General features: G+C 39.3%; 1 protein-coding gene across 50 annotated transcripts in view; it reads left to right on the top strand.

Moving 5' to 3' along the window:
- LOC137503854 (titin homolog) overlaps positions 1 to 15,053 on the top strand; it is a 1,065,379-nt gene that overhangs the window by 863,695 nt on the left and 186,631 nt on the right. For 48 of the 50 annotated variants that reach the window (XM_068231415.1, XM_068231409.1, XM_068231432.1 and 45 more), the window contains 20 exons: positions 122 to 166; positions 766 to 813; positions 2,247 to 2,285; positions 2,671 to 2,718; positions 4,672 to 4,713; positions 4,908 to 4,955; positions 5,112 to 5,156; positions 5,620 to 5,667; positions 6,467 to 6,502; positions 7,513 to 7,560; positions 7,721 to 7,765; positions 9,488 to 9,535; positions 9,897 to 9,944; positions 10,392 to 10,442; positions 10,626 to 10,673; positions 12,098 to 12,145; positions 12,565 to 12,606; positions 12,859 to 12,906; positions 13,057 to 13,101; positions 14,989 to 15,036. In XM_068231415.1, the coding sequence (XP_068087516.1) occupies positions 122 to 166; positions 766 to 813; positions 2,247 to 2,285; positions 2,671 to 2,718; positions 4,672 to 4,713; positions 4,908 to 4,955; positions 5,112 to 5,156; positions 5,620 to 5,667; positions 6,467 to 6,502; positions 7,513 to 7,560; positions 7,721 to 7,765; positions 9,488 to 9,535; positions 9,897 to 9,944; positions 10,392 to 10,442; positions 10,626 to 10,673; positions 12,098 to 12,145; positions 12,565 to 12,606; positions 12,859 to 12,906; positions 13,057 to 13,101; positions 14,989 to 15,036 (918 nt within the window). The remainder of the gene's footprint in view (positions 1 to 121; positions 167 to 765; positions 814 to 2,246; positions 2,286 to 2,670; positions 2,719 to 4,671; positions 4,714 to 4,907; positions 4,956 to 5,111; positions 5,157 to 5,619; positions 5,668 to 6,466; positions 6,503 to 7,512; positions 7,561 to 7,720; positions 7,766 to 9,487; positions 9,536 to 9,896; positions 9,945 to 10,391; positions 10,443 to 10,625; positions 10,674 to 12,097; positions 12,146 to 12,564; positions 12,607 to 12,858; positions 12,907 to 13,056; positions 13,102 to 14,988; positions 15,037 to 15,053) is intronic. The other 2 variants (XM_068231404.1, XM_068231411.1) reach the window with 2 other exon arrangements.

The raw sequence follows: 15,053 nt of genomic DNA, 5'->3' as shown, positions 1-15,053 counted from the left end.
GGCTGGGAAAAGAGAGGAGACATAAAGAATGTATACTAGGTGCTATAACACTTCAGCTTGTCCTGACTGTAGGTATGTAGCAGCTGTAAAAATGTAATGTACCCTCTCATGTATTATACAGAAATTCCATTGGAAAAAGAGGAAGAGCTCAAAGATCCAAAGAAAGGTACAACAAAGTTGTTTTGCAAAAATTGATTCCCCAAACTAAATGACAGCAGAATTATAATTGATTTCACACCATTTTTAAACCTGATATACATGCAATTATCGAAAATGCTTTGTGTTGTAATAGATGTGATGCATTAGCCCCAGTGACAATAATGTTTGTAGGCTTGTTGCCTCCTTATGCTTATTGGGTGACACATTGCTTATGATGTTTCAGAAAAATGCTGCATTTCTAATTCCCTAATAAAGGACTGGTTCACACTGCAAGAGCTTGTGATTTGAAAAGCTCTTGCTAATGCAATGCTACAGGGATGTTTACAAAATCACGCCGCTCAAGTGAGAACATATAGGATTACATTAGCAAGAGCTTTTAATATCACAAGCACTTAGAAAAGCGCTTGCAGTGTGAACCAGCCCAAAGACAGGAGGAGGTGCAGATACCCTCCACTATGACAATAGTAAAATTGGGTGATAAAGCAAGTAGAACTAGACTGAACTAGTCAGAACAATCTCTGCTGAAAATGTTTTAAGTTATTAGGTGGACTTTACACTGTTGCTGTAAATAACAAATGCTCCAATATTTTACTTTAAATATTGCAGAGAAGCAAGAGAAGAAAGAAGCAAAAGCACCCACAGAACCAAAGAAAGGTAAAACATTTGCGTAATTTATAATATAGTCTGTAAAAACAGTAATTTATTACATATGTATAAGTGGGGGATGTTTGTCTGTTGTGTGCTCCAAAGTGATCAGAAACAACACCTGGGCTACCAAAGTGCACTGGGAGAAAAAGACTGCATAATGTATAATACTAAACAACAATTGTAATAATTATGCATGGCATGAATGCAGCTGCACATGCACACCATAGCTTTCGCTTACTGCACTCGCTCCGTAGGCAGGCTTTGGCGCGGGCGTATGCAGGCTTTGGGCGATGAAGGCTCTGCGGCGGTTGGGGTGCGCAATTCTTTTGAAATGCTAATCATTTTTTAAGTTATTAGGTGGACTATCAGCTGTTGCTGTAAGTAACAATGCTATAATATTTTGCGACTGTGACTGGGAGCATTCTGCACATGTGCATAATGGAATTGTGAAATCATGTGCATGCTCTCCCAGCCGTGGTCGTGCACTGTAGGACAAGCGCAGCTGGGCCAGCCCAACTCCAGTGACCTGGAAGAAGCTGCCAGGGGGCATTTAGCTAAGAAAGGGGCAGGACTGCTCCCCGTACATGCCCGCTCTCCGTTTCTCCTAATCTTTTTAGCTCTGGTATCCTTTAACCACTTAAGGATCAGGCTATTCTGCTCTGATCTGTGCTGAATGGGCTCTCCAGCCCACAGCACAGATCAGGTTTCAGCCAGGGCGATCAGACTCCCCCCCCCCTTTTTCCCCCCACTAGGGGATGTCCTGCTGGGGGGGTGTCTGATCGCTGCCGGCTATGTTTGTGTTGCAGGGAGCTCCTCAAAGCCCTCCTCCGCAGCATTTTCCGCCCTCCCTTCCTCTCCCTCCCTTTCTCCCTCTGGGCTGTGCAGGATGGAAATCCGTCCTGTGCTGCTTAGGATAGGCTTCAGCCTATCAAATGCCGGTGATCCCCGCCAATCAGAGGCCGGGGATCGCCAATCTCCTTTACGCCGCTGCTGCGCAGCAGCGCCGTATGATGTAAACAGCTGGGATTTCTTCCCTGCATGTTTACATTTAGCCTGCGAGCCGCGATCGGCGGCTCGCAGGCTGTTCACGGAGACAGCCTCCGTGAACTGACATGGAACGGCCGCTCATTCGACTATGAGTTACCGTGGTAACTCATAGCATGGCCAGCGTTTTGTGCGCCTGTTTTTGTGTGCAATTTGTGATTGTGCGTGAAAACGAGCGCAAAAACGCTAGCGCGCCCATACTATGAGTTATCACGGTTTAGTGAATCAAGCCCATTGTGTGCAACATGAACACACTGCTTTTGTGGGGCTGGTAAAAAGAGAGGAAACATGAAAAAAAAATGTATAGTAGGTGCCCTGACATTTCTGCTTTTCCTAATTCTAGACTCATGGCAGCTGTAAAAAATGTAATTTACCCTCTCTCGTTTATTTAACAGAGTTTCCAGTGAAAAAAGAGCTCAAAGAACCAAAGAAAGGTACAGTAAAGATGTTGTCCATAATGTGATACCCCAAACTGAATGAAAGTAGTATTGTAATTGATTGTACACACCTTTTCATGCTAGGAATACACATATGCACACATATACAAGTATTATATCCTGGTTCCCTGACAGGCATGCTGTTGTAATTAAACCCTTAAAACAATGCTGTTATTGAAAATGCTTTAAGTTGTGTTATATGTAATGCATACGTTAAAGTGACATTTATGTTCTCTCTAAAAGTGCTGGCAGCCACCATTTCTATCTGCATTTCAAACACCTCTGTGGATTAATACAGTTTTTTAAGCAAAACATTATCTTAAAATACTTATTTTAAAGAACAATTTGAATATGTTCCAAGAGTTTTAATTTTGCTTTGCAGAGAGACCAGAGATAAAAGAAACAAAAGCACCAGTTGAACCCAAAAAAGGTAAATACCTTTGCACAAATTGCTTTTGTAGGGCTGACAAAAAGAGAGGTAATTTGAAGGATAAAAGTATAGTAGGTGCCATAACACTTCAGCTTGTTGTGATTGTAGGCATGTAGCAGCTGTAAAAATGTAATGTATCCTTTCTTGTGTATTATACAAAAGTGAATACAATTAACAAGGGGGATTTGGCTTGCTTGGCAGCTGGAAACAGTTGTTCTTTCCCCCAATGCAACAAGGTTACACAGTAAACTGTCAGTACCATGGTCCGATTAATTATATACAGGGGTTGGACAAAATAATGGAAACACCTAACATTTTGGCATCCTAATCTTTGAACATTTTGAACAGTCTTTGAACAGTTAAATGTTTGTTTATTATTTTTGTTATTTGATAAGTTTAATTAAAATAATTGTTTTTTTTAGAGATATTTAAACCCACGGTGGGTATAATTTATAAAAATGGTAGATCTCTCAGACTTTCAAAGAGGCTAAATTGTTGGTGCTCGTAAGGCAGGCGCTACTGTAACAGAAACTACCCGAATGCTTGGCATTTCAAGAGGTACGGTCTCAAAAGCAATGGCAGCCTTTGAAAGAGAAGGAAAAACGTCCTCAGCAAAGCACAGTTGTCAAAGGTCGAAGTTGTCTAAGAGAGACCATCAGACTCTAAATCAAATTGTTAGAAAAGCTCGCAAGACCACAGCTCCTAAAATCACTGCAGAGCTGAATGAACACCTACAGAACCCAGTTTCCACAAAAACTGTTCATCGGAAGCTGCAAAATCTGGATTTCACAGAAAAACTGCAATTAGAAAACCTCTGCTCTCAAAGACAAATGTTTCAAAGCCTTTAGAGCGGTGTAGAAACCACCAGAATTGGTCCTTCGAGCAGTGAAAAAAATGTGGTTTTCTCTGACAAATCATCATTTACCTTATTTTCGACCTCCAGCCGAGTGTACGTTTGGAGATAGCCGAAAGCAGCATTTCATCCAGACTGCCTTCTCCCAACCGTAAACCATGGCGGGGGTTCTGTGATGATCTGGGGTGCTATTTCTTGGAAATCCGCCAGGCCAATGATTTCCCTTCATGGAAGAATTAACAGCCAAGACTATTTAGGAATTTTGGGCGATCAAGTTCATCCTATGGTTCAAGAACTGTTTCCGGAAGGGCAATGCCATCTTTCAAGATGATAATGCCCCAATCCATACAGCTAGAATTGTTAAAGAATGGCACGAGGAACATTCTAATGAAGTTGAGCATCTCATCTGGCCACCACAATCCCCAGACCTCAACATTATTGAGCATTTATGGTTGTTTTTAGAGATTCAAGTAAGAAGTCGATTTCTGCCGCCATCGTCTCTAAAAGAACTGGAGGGTATTTTAACTGAAGAATGGGCTAAAATTCCTTTGGAAACAATTCACAATTTGTATGAATTAATACCTCAGAGAACTGAGTCTGTAATTTCCGCAAAAGGTGGACCTACACCATATTAAAATATATTTTGTTGATTTTTACGTTGTTTCTATTATTTTGTCCAACCCCTGTATATAAACTCAAACTTGAACATGCAAAAAACCTTGTAGCCACTGCCTGACCCATGCATGCAAATTGTGTTTAAAGGGGCACTAATTACTCTATGTATGTGTGCATGAGTGAGGTGTGCATGTGAAAGGGTACTGCATATTAATTGTTGAATTGATCAATATTTTAACATAAAGTTATAGCAAGAAGAATCTATTGGGACCCTTTTAGTAAGCAATATTTTTACGCATGAAAATATAAAGAAACACAAACAAAAAAGGTTAATACCTGTCTCTAGCCATCTGCTATAAAAATAGTAGAACTGGCGGCTGGTAATGCATGTCGAGCTGCACACAACTTTTTATAAAAATCTCTTCTGGGCTATAAACTGTTACTGTATGTAACAATGTTCCAATATTTTACGTTTAATATTACAGAGAAGCTAGAGAAGAAAGAAGTACCCACAGAGCCCAAGAAAGGTAAAAACTTAATTTACACACAATTTTTTAATGTCGTTTTTGGGGTAGTAAATAATACAAAAGGTTCCCAACACAGCTAAGTTCTTGCAGCCACTGTTTCTAACTGCACATCAAAAGCCTATGTGGATCAATACACTTTATTTAAGTAAAAATTTTCTTAAAATACATATATTACAATTAATTTTACTTTGCAGAGAGACCAGAGATAAAAGAAACAAAAGCACCAGTTGAACCCAAAAAAGGTAAAATACCTTTGAAAAGTGCTTTTGTGGAGTGGGGTAAAGGAGTGGAGACAAAGAGATACAGTATAATAGATGCCGTAACACTTCAGCTTGTCCTGATTGTAGGTATGTAGCAGCTATAAAAATATGATTTACCCTTTCCCATGTATTTTACAGAGATTCCAGTGAAAAAAGAGGAAGAGCTCAAAGAAACAATGAAAGGTATGGTAAAGTTGTTGTAAATAATGTGATATCCCAACTGAATGAAAGCAGGATTTTAACTGACTTTACTCAAGTTTTCATGCTAGGAACACACATATGCAAGTAGTATGTCCCATGTTTTTCCAGACAGGCATACTCTTGTATTTAAACCCCTCATTCAATGCAATTATTGTAAATGCTTTATGTTGTAATATATGGCAGGCACATTGTCTAATTATGCTTATTGGGTGACACATTGCGTATGATGTTTAAAAAAAAATGCTGCATTTCTACTAACAATGGCAGGAGGATGAGGGAAGGAGGCTGCAGATACACTCCAGCTATGAGAATAGTAAAATTGGATGGTAACGCAAGTGAGACTACACTGAACGAGTCAAAACAATCATTGATGATAATTGTTAGGGGTAATTTACATTGTTGATGTAAGCAGCAATGCTCCAATATTTTACATTTAATATTGCAGAGAAGTTAGTGAAGAAAGAAGAAAAAGTACCCACAGAGCCCAAGAAAGGTAAAAACCTGAACAGTGTATGCATAATGTATAATATTGCTTGTGGGACAGTGAATAATAATATTATATGTATCATTGGTAAATGTTTGTCTGTTGTGTGCCCCAAAGTGATTATAAATAACATCTGGTCTCCCAGAGTGCACTGGAAAAAGAAGGCTGCATAATAAATAGCCTAGGCTAAACCTCACTGGGATGTCATGGTTACATCCTAATATATAACAATATATAGCTATAGGAAGTTTATCTAATGCTGAAACAAGGGTAATTAACATCAAAGTGGGTATCCTGAATAATTTACAACATTCTACTATTTGTCACTGGAGTTCCTCTTTAAGCCTTTTATCCAAAATATACATAATTTATAATATAGCTTTAAGGACTGTAAATAATATAAATAGATCTCTCGAAAAGTACTAGTAGCCAACAATTCTAACTGCATTTAAAACGCCTATCTATGTGGCTCAGTACTCTTTCTTTAAAGGATACATCTGATGTAATCTACTTACCTGGGGCTTCTTCCAGCCCCTGGCAGCCTATCTGTCCCTCGTCGCAGCTCCGGTGTCCTGGGTTCCCCTCCGATGGAGATGCCAACCTCGCCAGGCTGGGTTGTTCTGCGCCTGCACGTTAGTGTGTGACCGCGACACTCACGATCGCAATAATGTGGCCTGGAGTGTTCTGCACAGGTGCAGTTCTTCTGCCCATGTGGATAACTACACATTCTTTAAGTACAGAAGTGTATTAAAATACATATTAAAACATTGTGTACAATTGTTCCAACAGTATTAATTTTTCTTTGTAGAAAGACCAGAAAAATTACCAGTCGAACCCAAAAAAGGTAAATATACGAGTCTAACCCTCCACTACGAGAATAGTAGAACTGACTGGTAGGACTGCAGGACTGCACTCACCTAGTCAAAACAATCTCTGCTGATAATATTTTTGAATTATTAGGTGGGTTATAACTTGCTGTAAATAGCAATGTTCCAATATCTTACATGTAATAGTGCAGAGAAGCTAAATAATGGAAGATACAAGAAGCAACTGGAGGCATCCACAAAGGATAAAATAGACTAAAAACAGTATAATCAATAAAGTAGGTGCTCAGAGTTCAGAGTATTGCTGTTTCAGCACTTACAGTATCTTGACCTGAAGATAATAAGAAGCCACTATAGGCCATGAAATGTGTTGTTGTTATTAATGTGCATTTTTTAAAATAAAAAGTCCAAAATTGCATTCAGTGAATGTTTTCTAGTTGCTTCTACTACGTATAGTTTGACCCCTGTTGGGGGGGGGGGGGGGTTATGTTGCACACAAGTTTCTCTACTTTTTGGACCATACCACTTCAAAAACCAAGGCTGAGTGGGGAACGATACTTCCCCACAGGGCCGGAGCTACCATAGGAAAAAATGGGCAACTGCCCCAGGGCCCCAGAAGTGTCCCTCCCCCATCTTAACTGTTACTCCCCAGGGACTCTGCAGAATCTGTTAAGTTGGGAGGTGATTGGGAGAGGGTTCAGCAGCCAGGTCAGGGGCCCAGGAGGGAAATTTGGCTGCAACAAAGGGCCTCTAATGACGCTTTTTAGTCAGGGGGTGTCTGTTGGGGGGCCCCCAGGCTAATTTTGCTCTAGGGCCCAATTGTTACTTGAGCCGGCCCTGCTTCCCCAAATGCCAATTAAAGTGGTTGCCCACACGTGTGAGTATATCACCATTCACTTCTTTTTCTCTCATATGTGACTAGCAACATACTAAACCATATTGGGCTTCTGTTGTTTCTGTGAATGTTTTTTGTTTGTTTTGTACACAAATAATGTAGGTATGTGGCAACAGTTTTAATTTTGCTTTGCAGAGAGACCAGAGATAAAAGAAACAAAAGCACCAGTTGAACCAAAAAAAGGTAAATACCTATGCACAAATTGTTTTTTATGGGGCTAAGAAAAAGAGAGGAGACATGAAGAACAAACGTATAGTAGGCACCCTGACATTTCTGCTTGTCCTGATTGTAGGCATGCAGCAGCTGTAAAAATTTAATTCATCCTTTCCCATGTATTTTACAGAGATCCCAGTGAAGAAACAGGAGGAACTCAAAGAACCAAAGAAAGGTACAGTAAAATTGCTGTGCATCATTTGATACCCCAAACTAAATGAAAACAGGATTGTAATTGATTTTAAACGATTTATTAAGCTATGAACATACATATACAAGTATTATATGATTATTATTATTATCATTATTATTAATCTATAAAGTGCCAACATATTCTGTGGTGCTGAATCCCATGTGTCCCTAGACAGGCATTCAGTGGTATTTAAAGCTAATGGAAATCGATATGTAAAAAAAAAAAAATCATATACTTAACTAAGGAGAGGGAAGGCTCTGGGTCCAAGAGAGCCTTCTCTTTCCTCTTCCGGTGCCCTTGTTGCAGCCACAGCTCCTGCTGCAGGGGACTTTGGAAGTCTTCAGGAGTCGAGTCCTTCCAAAGACTGGTGGCTCCATACTACACATGCCGGAGTGCACGGGAAAGGGGGCTCGCGCGTGCGCAGTATGGAGCGGCCCATCTTTGGGAGCACTCGGGCACTCAGCTTCCCTTCGCCGGCGGAGAGAGCAGTGTTTGACCAAATTAGTTGAATACTGCTATAGGGAAGCCAGCACCGGAACGGTACCTGAGAGAGGAGCGGGAAGGCTCTATTGGACCCAGAGTCTTCCCTCTCCTTAGGCAAGTATCTGGCTTATTTTTTTAACATTTATTCCCATTCATGTTATGCTATTATTGTAAAAGTGGCATTTATTTTGGTTGGAACATTCCCAAATTATCCTTATTTGGCAACAAACTGCTTATGATGTTTCAGAAAAAAAAATGCTGCATTTCTAATTCCCCTTATAAAGACAGGAGGAGGAGGGAAGGAGGCTGCAGATCCCCTCCACTATGAGAATAGTAGAATAGTAAAACTGGCTGAAAATGCATACAGGACTGCACTGAACTAGTCAAACAATTTCTGCTGATCATTTTTATTAGATGGGCTGTTCACAGTTGTAACAATAAACAAAAGTAGGGACACCGAGAGCCCAATATAGTGTAGTAAGCAAAACAATAGGTTGGAATTGAAAAGTGTATATACTCACAAAAGTGGGTTACCTCCTAGGTAACCACTGTACAGGCAGGTGAGGAGATTAGACCTGTCCTCACTTAGGAATAAAAGTCGCTCTCTTTCGATCAGGAAAAAAGAGATGGGGATCGACCCCTCCACCAGGAGTGGATATTGGTAATATAAGAGTGAACAGAGGCGCCAGCAGGATAAAAGGTACTAAACCATTTAAAATTCCTCAGGAGTTGGTGCTGGACTCGCCTCCTTGAAGTAGACAAGATACTGTCAGCTTTTTAACAACAACAGGTGTATTTATATACTCCAGACAACCATGCAACGCGTTTCACAGGTATATTCCTGCTTCCTCAGGCAATAACAAATAGGAGTACACGCAGTACAGTCTCAAGGTCACTATAAGCGCCTTAGAGGCGTTGTGTGCTCCAAAGTGATTAGAAACAACACTTGGCCTGCCAGAATGCACTGGAAGAAAAATGCATAATCTATAATACTAAACAACTGTTGTAATTATGCATGGTATGGATGCAGCTGCACATGCACACCACAACTGCCACCTACTGCACTCACTCCGTGGGCAGGCTTTGGTGTGGGCGTGAGCAGGCTTTGGGTGATGGAGGCTCTGCGGCAGTTGGGGTGTGCAAATCTTTTGAAATCTATGCTGATTATTTTTTAAAATTATTAGGTGGACTTGCTCCAATATTTTATATTTAATATTGCAGAGAAGCTAGAGAAGAAAGAAGAAAAAGTACCCACAGAGCCCAAGAATGGTAAAAAATTAATGCATGGTGTATAATTTAGTTTGTGGATGAGTAAATAGTGTAAAGAGCTTTCAGCACGAGCAAGGGATATATGTAAAAATGCTGGTAGCCACCTTTTCTAACTGTATTTCCAAAGCCTGCGTGGATCAGTACACGTTATATAACTACTTCATGACCCTCCATTGAAGGGTTAAACAGGCACAAACATTTCAGCAAAATAGATATTTATTAAATGTTCTATTTGCTCTAGTCAGTGTACAAGGAGGATATTTTAAGTAGCAGTAAGTAGTTAAGCACAAAAGTGTCTTAAAACACTTATTTTTAAAAAATAATGTACATATTTTCCAACTCTTTTAATTTTGCTTTGTAGAGAGGCCAGAGATAAAAGAAGAAAAATTACCAGTTGAACTTAAAAAAGGTAAATACCTCTCTCTACCCCTATTTTAGGGGTGTATGCTACTTAATTATGATGTAATGTTTCATTCTAACTCCCTTCTCAAATACAGAATAATATACAAGACAAGACACAGAACATTCTGGCAGACTCAAAATGGCTGCAGTAGAGCACTTAAGGAGTGCTCTAATAGCACCACCATTATTAGGGAGTCTTGTCCAATGACTCCTTACTGTTTTCTGTACTAGCTTAAGCCAGGATTCGAACCTTTGTCAATGGACTCAAATCCCACATCAAAGGAAACCGCCCGGTCCACTATCCAGCTAACCCAATTAGATTTGACTGATGATGCAAGCAGGACTGCACTGCACTAGTCAGAGCAATCTGCTTATATTTTTTCAGTGATTAGGTGGACTTTAAACTGTTGCTGTAAATAACAATTCTCTAATATTTTACATTTTTTTAATATAGCAGAGAAGCTAGAGAAGAGAGAAGAAAAAGTACCCACAGAGCCCAAAAAAGGTAAAAGATCAAAGCTAAGTTCTATCTAAAAGTGTTGGTAGCAACCTCTTCACATTGCCTACCTACATTTCAAAAACCTATGTGGACCAGATCTTTCTTTCAATATAACAGTGTTTTAAAATACATATTTTTTTTAAAAAAATAATGTACATATTTTCCAACAGTTTTAATTTTGCTTTGTAGAGAGACCAGAGACCAAAGAAGAAAAATTGCCAATTGAGGCCAAAAAAGGTAAATGCCTGACTCTAGCCCTCTATAATGAGAATATTAGACCTGACTGGCAAATTCCTTTTGGAAAGACATGAGTGGAGACATGAAGAACAAATATATAAAAGATGCCATGACACTTCCACTTGTCCTAATTGTAGGCAAATAGTAGCTCTAAAAAGGAAATTTTCTATTTCACATGTTACAGTGCATGCTAATATCTAGCCAAAAGTACTGGGTAGCCAAGCTTCACCAATTCTACCTGCATTTCAAGTGCCTTTGTAGACCAGCATTCTTTTTTTTTTAACACAACAGTGTGTTAAAATATGTATTTTAACCACTTCCCACCACTGGTATGCATATTTATGCCCCTAAAAACTTCACTTCACAACCATAGGGGCATAGATATGCGTACCTGTGTATTTACCTTGCCACGAGCGAACACCGCACTGCAGCTACTCGTTTCTTTTGCCATCCCACCGTTCCGTGATCTGTGGATGGGAAAAGCTGTTCACATAGCTGATCACAGTGCCTGTGATGAATGGTAGCCAGTGTCAGCGAGACACCAGCATACATTCACAAAGTTAAAGTTACACATTACACTTCCTGTGTACAATGCACAGTACACAGGAATTAAGTGTAGCATCTGGTGGTGGCCAAAAAGAAAAAATACACCCACATATACTTTTATATATAAAAATAAATAAATCGTTATTCATTTTTAACCCCTTACACCCCCACCCCATAGTTACCAAAATAAAACACTCGAAAAAAATTACCTAATTTAAAATATACATAAATAGTTACCTTAGAGACTTTAATATGTAAATAAAGGCTTGTAATTATCGATATAGTATAAAGAAAAAAATAAACGGAAAAAATACATCTTTATTTCCAAATAAAATATTATCACTGTACATTGTACCAGGGACACAATTTAAACATTATAATATCCAGGACAAGTAGGCAAATAAAATGTGTGGGTTTTATTTATCATAGCACTTTTTATTTTAAAACTATAGTAGTTGAAAACTGAGAAATAAGGATTTGTTTTATTTTTTTTCTTGACATTTGCTTTATAATGCATATACAATAAAAGTTTATTATAATATATGTATTATATATATTATATTTATGTGATTGTAAATAAAGTAATTTGTGATTTTTCATGCACTAAAGAGCCAATTCTCTTTATTTGTTCTATTAATAAAATAAAAGAATTATTAGCTAAAAGTATCAGCCAAAGAAAGCCTAATTTGTGGAGGGGGGGAAAACAATATATAGATCATTTGATAAGTAGTGATACATTTATTAGTGTATGAATGGAAGGAGTGTGAGGTGAAAATTTATATGATTTTTTAAGGGGAAAAACCTGTGGCTGGGAAGTGGTTAAATAATATGTAGATATGCTTTAACAGGTTTTTTTTGTTTGTTTGTTTTCTTTGCAGAGAGGCCGGAGCGAAAAGAAGAAAAAGTACCAGTTGAATCCAAAAAAGGTAAATACTGTTATAATTTGTTCAGAATGCCCAATTATGCTTATTGGATGACACATTAAATATTCATGTGTTTATGTTGTGTGGGTGTACACTCCGCTAAACTGTTTTATCTGAGGCTAACACGCTTCTTCATTATGTTGTGTGGGGGTATGTTGTCTAATTATATATTTTAGAGGAACATGCTACCTAATTATGATGTTTCAGAGAAATGCTGCATTCTACCACTTCTCACAAACACAGACGTGTGGGAGAAGACTTCAAAATACCCTCCACTGTGAGAATAGTAGATGTGGCTGATAATGCATGCAACACATTGCTGAACTAGTCAAAGCATTCTGATTTATTTTTTAAGTTTTAGGTGGAAAATAACCTGGTGCTTTAAATAACAATGCTTCAATATGTTATATTTCATATTGCAGAGAAACTAGAGAAGAAAGAATTACCCACAGAGCCCAAGAAAGGTAAACATTTAAGACATGTATGCATAATGTAAAATATAGATTGTGGGACAGTAAATATAAATGGTAGAACTGGCTCGTAATACATGCAGGAGAGCACTGAACTACTGTACTTGTAGCCACTGGCCATCTTTTATAACTGCATTTAAATGAGCTTGGTGGATTAATACATATTCCTTTAGTGCAAAGTGACTTAAAATTATTTTTTTAATAGTAATATAGATATGTTTCAACCGTTTTACTTTTGCTTCGCAGCAAAACCAGAGATAAAAGAAGGAAAAATACCTGTTGAACTCAAAAAAGGTAAATACTTTTACACAAATTACTTTTCTGGTCTGGTCTGAGACATGAAGATATACAGTATAATAGGAGCCATAACACTTCAGCTTTTCCTGATTGTAAGCATTTAGCAGTTGTAAAAATGTGATTTCCCATTTCCCATGTATCTTACAGAGATTCCAGTGAAGAAACAGGAAGAACTCAAAGAAACAAAGAAAGGTACAGTAAAGTTGTTGTGCATGATTTGATACCCCAAACTGACCGAAAGCAGGATTGTGATTGATTTTGCACAATTTTTAAACCTGAAATGCAAAGCAATTATTGAAAAGACTTTGTGTTGGAATAGATGTAATGCCCAGTGACAATAATGTTTGTATGCTCATTGCCTAATTATGCTTATTTGGTGAAACATTGCTTATGATATTTCAAAAAATGCTGCTGTAACGATTGGTGTCAGCACGCAGAGAGAATCTGATTATTGGTGATCTGCAGTATCACCAAGAATACAGATATATACCTGATTATTGATGATCTGCAGAATCACCGATAATACAGATATATTGCTAACCTCTGGACACCTATAGGTATGTGAGTGTTTGGTGTAACAGTAGTATTTTGAGTAATGCACCTGCAGAGCAGGTGATCATAGGCAGTAAAGGAATACTGCTCTTGAGGGCACAGGAACCTTCCAGCAGCCTGAGACTCTCCAAGGGGTGGAGTCAGGCTGGAGATAGGAAGGACCAGAGAGTGAGTGACACCTGAAGGTGGTTGTCACTATCTGATCTGGAGACTGTCTCTTAAGAGGAGAGATAGCTCTCGAGGTCGGGCACACCTGGCCGGCAACACACGGACAGATAAAGTACAAAGACAGAAGGCTGATTCGGTATCCAAGGCAAGCAGGTTCTGGCAACGGAATATCAGGTACCGAATCAGAGATCAATGGGATAGTCAGGAAAGCAGTAAGTCATAACAAATATCAACAATGCCTAGTCTGGGTGTGAGGTCCTTGGTCTCTACACCCTGGAACTAGTCTGATGAATAACAGATAGATAACGCAAGTTCCCTGGTCTGGGTGTGAGGTTCAATGTCTCTATACCCTGGAACTAGTCTGAAGTATAACAGATAGATAACACATAACATATGTATAAGTGGGGGATGTTTGTCTTTTGTGTTCTCCAAAGTGACTAGAAACAACACCTGGGCCTTTATTTAGTTTGCTCTTTCTCCAGAGTTTTCTCCTAGGTGGGATTCCCTTACCTTATCAATATAATGCATTTTAAAGGACTCCGAGCTCAAAATAAATAAGAAAATAGTATTCACCTGGGGCTTTCTGCAACCCAGTGTTGGTCAGGACGTCCCACGGCGGCCTCCTGACTCTTCGACACTGGGCTGAGTAACGGGTTCCTTCTTCCGTTACATCATCACGGCGGCCACGCGACAGTACTGCGCATGCGCGGTATAATCGCACATGCACCACACTGTCATGCCGACCGCCGTGATGACGTGAGGTGGCCGGCGTGTGATGTCAGCTATGACATATACGGAAGAAGGGGCCCGACACTCGGCCCAGTGTCGCGGGGGAGCCGCTGGACAGCCATATATGGACAGACCTTGGGAGAAGAGCCAGGAGGCCGCCATGTGACGTCCTGACCAACACTGGGCTGCAGAAAGCCCCAGGTGAGTACTATTTTCATATTTATTTTGAGCTCGGAGTCACTTTAAAGCCACCAGCAAGAAATTACTCTGAATAATTGTGACAGTACTTTTTCACCTACTTTTGCTACTTTTTCAATTAAAGAGCCCTGAAAATTTGTTTTAAATGGAAGGTGAAAATTATCTCCTAGGAGAAAACTTATGAGAAAAAGTGAATTGCATATAGGCCATGGTCTACCAGAATGCACTGGGAGAAGCAAGCTGCATAATCTATATGGTACTACTGAACAACAGTTGTAACTATGCATGGTATGGATGCAGCTGCACATGCACACCCCAACTGCTGCCTACTGCACTCACTTTGTTGCCAGGCTGTGGCATGGGCGCACACAGGCTGACAATTTTTTTACGTTATTAGGTGGACTATAAACTGTTTTACATTTAATATTGCAGAGAACCTAGAGAAGAAAGAAGAAAAAGTACTCACAGAGCCCAAGAAAGGTAAAAACGTAATCCAT

Source organism: Hyperolius riggenbachi, chromosome 4 (genome assembly GCF_040937935.1).
Source record: "Hyperolius riggenbachi isolate aHypRig1 chromosome 4, aHypRig1.pri, whole genome shotgun sequence".
Lineage (NCBI taxonomy): Eukaryota > Metazoa > Chordata > Amphibia > Anura > Hyperoliidae > Hyperolius > Hyperolius riggenbachi.
The sequence above is the reverse complement of the archived record's forward strand: the minus strand, read 5'-3'. Positions and strand labels throughout refer to the sequence as shown.